Source organism: Echinococcus granulosus, assembly GCF_000524195.1.
Source record: "Echinococcus granulosus chromosome Unknown EG_S00012, whole genome shotgun sequence".
Taxonomy (NCBI): Eukaryota; Metazoa; Platyhelminthes; class Cestoda; order Cyclophyllidea; family Taeniidae; genus Echinococcus; species Echinococcus granulosus.
The window spans coordinates 889933-895932 of NW_020170392.1; the positions used below are offsets into that span (position 1 = coordinate 889933).

General features: G+C 43.7%; 1 protein-coding gene across 1 annotated transcript in view; it reads right to left on the reverse strand. All coding sequences in view use genetic code 11, as the record gives it.

Annotated features, from left to right (window-relative positions):
* Positions 1-5309: 5309 nt before the first annotated feature.
* Positions 5310-6000, reverse strand: part of EGR_02654 (Proton-coupled amino acid transporter 4) — a gene marked incomplete at both ends in the record, with an annotated part of 7434 nt that continues 6743 nt past the window's right edge. The window contains one exon of the mRNA XM_024491903.1: positions 5310-5557. Within this exon, the coding sequence (XP_024353718.1) occupies positions 5310-5557 (248 nt within the window). The remainder of the gene's footprint in view (positions 5558-6000) is intronic.

A 6000-nucleotide genomic window follows, 5' to 3' on the forward strand; every position in this document is an offset into this window, starting at 1 on the left:
CACTGTGCTGATGTCTTCTGTGAGCACAGGTAGATATTTTCTCATTGATTTACCCATACAATGCCACCATCTGTAGTCATCCTGACCAGCAGCGTCTAGTCTAGACTGGTCGACGATAGTACCAGAACCCCCCGTCTATTGCTACTCCCTGCTACCTTGTCAGTTTGGCTTGAGCGCACCTCATATGATATTTCAGCTACATCTGTGACTAAACGAACATGTCTCACATTATTTCAAAAGGAACGTGATCTTAATCTTGATGAGTTTTGTCTTCTGATGAACGTCAGATTTCTCAAGCTTGATGTCCCATGGCCGCTATCTCGCACATGAAAACGAAGAGAACATTGCCGAACGTGCTTCAACTTTGCACTATTTTCCAGCTGTGATTTACCTTAGAAGGAAAAATAAAACGTGGACAGCGAAGTTTTACAATTTCGTTGATCCTCGGGAGTGATAGCCATCGCCCAATGCTTGAAGAAAAAAAGTGTTTATTTTGCTGGAGATTAAGTGGGGTGTAATTTTATTCCTTCGCCTTACCCAAGATAATGCATTCCACATCAGCTTACATTACTGTCATGTTTACCACCTGTTTGTGTTGTGCAACGATAAAGATCTCGCTTTTGACTCAAAGATTTGATTAGTCAACACTATGCAATTGTTTTCTCCCAAGCAGCGTCTTTGCAGGAATTCATGTAGCCCTGCTGGAATGGCCCGAAGGGCATATCGCTTAGCAGAAGTACAGAGGCAGACCCTTGAGTGCTCACGAAACCGAAACGGAGGTTAAAACAAATAACCAAAGTATTGCATAGTCTCCCCCCCCCCCCTCTTGAGCGTCGTCTTCAAGGCTTTCCTTGGCCAACTTCCCGCCTCGGCCATCATAGCATCTGCAAGTAACAAACCTCATCAGGATTCCGGGGCTCGCAAGCCCCGTGTCCAGGACCGGTGAGCAGATCTGATCCAAACGAACGCAACTCCTGATTCGTTTGGCTGATATCACACGTAAAATTTGGGGAAGGAATATTCCCGCTTTAGTTAGCGAAATTTGCAGAGGCTGACAAGAGAAGTTTCTCACAGTGGTTAGTGATGACTGCGGCTATGTTTAAATCCATCCATTGGAAAAGTACCTTTCGCTATGACTACAGTCATTTACTCCATGGCTTGAAAAAAAGGGTTTTCACTTTTTCGTGTTCCCTTTAGATGGATTTTCACATGAGGAGCGTCTTGTGTACAGAACAGGCTCACTGTAGAACATCGTCCAACCCAAACTAGTTCCTTTCCGGTACAGGTTGTCATACAGACATTCAGAAGCACAACCACTTTTACAAGATTTAAACCCACTAATTGGAGGTAACATACTCCCACTGGTACGAATGGATCGTACCATCTTTGACGCCTCCAATCATCTCTGAATAACGCCACGAAGGTGATCGAGATTGCCATCCGGTCACATCTATCTGGATTTTTTCCAGCTAGTAGAGACGTGGAGGAGGTACCGCGTGTTTGCTTCACTGATACCTTCACACGGGTACCGTAGACAGCTCCATAACGAGCGTTTCAGATGGCTCACGACTAGGATTGCCTCACTTGTTAATGGTATTCCTGCGGAACATGGAACTGGGATAGTTGCCGAAGGTAAACGCTATTTCTAATCCTTCTGTTAGGGGTCATCACAGAATCTCACATTAAGGTCAAATATTCGGTAATGGAAACGAATTGATGAATTAGTTATTTACTGAGGAAGACTTAAACCAGTGGTAAAACCACATTAAAACACTTGCTGACATTCGCTCCTTTCCGAGAAAGCTACGTAATCACATTGACACTGCATGAATGATTTGTGAAATGCACATAAGGGCAAACTCATCCGATGGCAAGCTGCGGTCTCTACACTCTAGGGTGGGCACAGTTGAAAAAAAAGTTCAAGAGCCCTTCTTTGTACTCAAATTTCCTGTCCATGTATGGGCGCCCTTGTCCTGAATATCGGTTCACTGGTAGATACTCTCGCACGCCACCACATTTCTTCAGATAAACAAGTTAAAATTAGAACTTTCAATAAAATTTGTGCAATTTTTCGGTGAGACAAACACATTTGCATTTGTGGTTCATTGAGTGTGTGGGGAGTGATCCTCAAAGACGTGAGACCACTTTTTTCAGGGTTGGTAACACACCATCTACCTCTTACACAACTACGTCAAATCCACCACCAGTGCACATTTCATGCGCCAGTACGTGATAGTTTTGGTGCCTCTCGAGGAAGTATCGCAGTTCTATCTACCGGATGCAAGCCAATGTTTTGTCGATTCAATGGGGATTTTTTTATAAGCCACACAGGGTGCTGCGTCTTCAACATTGGCGATTGGAGCGGATCACACGTATGCAAGTATGCCATTACCTCTTGAGCCAAGTAAACGCACCATCAATGATTTCTCCCGCTTGTGTGGGCGTGACACCTGTCGTCAGCGCACGAAACAAAACGAAAGGTAAGATGAAAGGAAAGGACTGTTGTAGCAAGGACAGATTTCCCCATTCAAAGTCGATTAAAACAATACGAAAAGCACGCTTTAAGGCCTACGTTGAACTTTCTGAGACCTTAAGGTTACTCACCACATAGCCCAAAACACGGGCTAAAGAGTCAAACAAGAAAATCAGCACCTCGATATGTAAATACAATGTAGGATCTCTCTCATCCCTTTTAAAAGAAGTATTTCATTTTGAGGGCTATTTAGACACCGGTGAATCGCTTTCTTTCCTTCTGGAACTCCACAGTCGTCACCGGCAATTTGCCCTCACATTAATGGAGGGCGGCAAATGAAGTTCAAAATCCAAAGACTGCCACACAAAACGTGCCTTAAGTGGCAATCATAATGTGCAGAGAATTTACAAAAAGCATTTCCTTTGCCTTTGGAGTGACGAAGGTTGATCAAAGTCGGAACAGACAGGATTGTTACGTGCACATCCACCAATGAGGCGTAACCTGATAAGGAAGCGCTTAATCCCCTCGCAAACAACTTTTTAAAGAACTCAATTAATAGTAAATTTAACGCCCCTGGCTACCTCAATTCAAGTGAATGTTGGGGCAAGGGAATTAAATTGGTAGAGCAACTTTCCTTATCAGTCCTACTGATCTCACAAGTGTGAGCGCCCTATGCGCCGAAGGCAGTTTAATGTTCTACATGCTTACCTCATGGCTGGCAGCGACAGTGCCTCACACTACCCTCATAGAGCCTGAGCCAAATACACCACAAATAGTTGCTGAGACAAACAAAACTGCAATCAAGCGCTGATCTTTGAAACACTGAATCGCCCTTTCAAGTCTCCATAACAAGGTTTAGTCATGTCATGCAACAGCAATTAATCTTAGTCAAACGGTCATTAAAGCGACCATCCACAGCAATGTCGCTCAAAAGTCTTCTCCAAAATCCCCTTCTCACACGATTGCTAGCGGCGTTGGTGGCAGGGCGTAATCACGTGCTGTGTGGGTTTGTAAAGATTGACTAGCAGCCCTGGAAGATGAGGAGACTTAAGCTAGCCTGGTTTAAACGAGCCAACTGGAAAAGACAATCGAAAAAAACGCACTAGCAGCAGGGATGACAGCTGACACAAACGCAAGCACACATTTACCATGCAAAGTGGCTCACTCACACAACCATGAAACAGGTGATCCATGATGATTAACCAGGGTTTAGCAGGTTGGATACTCTCTTGCTCTGGTGCTTATGCCAGAATGACTAGCGTCAGATAGGTGGTTAGCCGGTGTTTACAATGAAAAAAAAATGGAAAGAAGGATTTTACAACCCAGCTCCATGAAGCTGCTCCCTAGTATTTTTCACATGGATTTCATTCTTGCCAGCCTTTATCACGGCTTGTAATTCTCACACGAAATGCGTTCACCATTGAACATTGTCCTCTTTTCAGTAAAACATAGCAAATGAATTCCTTTAAGGCTACCGTAGAAGTTGAAAGTCACTGGGCAAACGGAAATAGTTGCATACAAAGAGGAAAGACCCATAATCCCGTCCTCAGTGCTAGCAGTCCTCCAGCCCTTCTGTAAGCTGGTAAGAAGTCGCCTTCCAGTGGTACGTCTTGCGAATTCCTCAGGGCTTACTCAGTTGTCACATATTATACATATTGACAAATAAAAGTGGAGTTACTAGTGTCAGCGGACTTGTTGACCTTTATGACCCTGCTCTACTTTATGTGGGCAATAAAAATAGTGCATGAGCAATTGTCATGCCAACTCCGAGATGCCTGACTCCACCGCACACAAAACAGCCATGTAGGGCAGTAGCTAATGTGATCGGAGGGTCTATTTTTTTAACCCTTACTAGCTCAATTCGCCATTCAAAAAGTAGTTCCTATGTATTGTGTAAATAGGACGAGAGAGCGAAGAGACATAGACCGTGATGCTTTCAGTACAGTTCAATGAACACAACCATCCAAGAACTGGTAAGGTGCTCCACCATGCGTTCAGCAGCACCTAAAAAATCATAGACCTCGTTTTCCTGTGTAGGTGACTGTACTGGTCTTTCCAAAATCCAGTAATTAGCATTTTACGCTGGTGTACCAGATATCCACCCGGACCAACTATGCCGCCAGGTGATTGGCACACTGACAAAGGCGACTCCGGTGACAATCCAGGCGCTACATTAAGAGCAACCTCTGTGATTTCACTCTGGGATAATAATTCCACTTCCGCTGACTGAATACAAAGTCAAAAAGCACATGCTATGGATGAATGAACCCGCCAAAACCTACAGGAAAGAAGACTACTTTGAGTGCATCAACTATTTGGAAACTGACCCGAGTTCGAATTATTAACCATTAAGTGATTGAAACATAAAGTTCCCACTAGTCAAAACCACCGGCAAAAGAGAAGCTTACAAAATCGCTGTTGGAACAGTGGTTTATTACTACGTGCCAAGAAAATAATAACTCCCTGTCGCCTTCGGACAAATGTTCCCATAAAAATCGCCTGGTAAACAGAATGCATTCACCGCGGGGCAAAATTCGTCCCTAGGCAGCATCTTAGAGATTAACCTGACGTTGGCATATTTAATCTAGATGAGGAAGTGAAATCTAAGGATCCCCTCAAAATCAAAATGTAAATTACTTTCCGACTCACCCGCCGTATGCCATCTTCAAGGATGATTTGGGTACTACAGCAATAATTCGTATACTTACGAAGTAATAATAAATTTTGATGATTTATCCAAACACTTAGAAAGGCAATCAAATGAGAATCCTAGGTAAGTGAGTAATTTAGAATGCTGGTTGAAAAATAGAGGATAGAATGACACTTCTTTGGCATTTCAAAGTGTGTTGACGATCTCGATGAAAGTGGCAACGGTACCACAGACAGCAGAGAAGACACCCACGGCAAGGATCACAACGTTTTTGGTCACCACTGTGAGGTAAAAACGTGGAATTTGCTGACGCTCCGGCCAGCGGTGAAGCAGTTCCAGCATTGGTGGCACCAGCAATGCCAGTGCAGAACTCGAGACTGCGCCCAGCAATGACACCATAAGGTCCAAGTGTGGCACCAGCATCGCCACCGCGTCTGAAATAAGACGAACCCTGTGCATACACACCGATCAAGAAATGGGTACTTCTAAAATGGTGTCTACTGAGTGGACTTAATTTTGATTAGATGACATTCCATTTACTAGCAGATGAGGCACGCCAATGGTAGATTTTCATCAACCTGTTAAACTTTGGGAATTCCTAAACACTTGATGTGAGGCAGTGTAAATAACGCTCTCATTAAAGTCGTGGGTATGAGGGATGAAAAAAGCCTTGAAAGCGATACCACGAGAGACTGTGGTAATAAAACACTCTCTTGAGTGTCGCACTAGCCTAATTTCACAAAAAAGGTGGTGCGACCGGTAAGGAGCTCATTTAACAAGTAGACTAGTTGAGGATTTTCTCTCGATAGAGACCTTTATTAAATTTTTCAAACTTCATGCTTTTGTTAAGACAATGAATGGGAAAATAGCGTGGCCT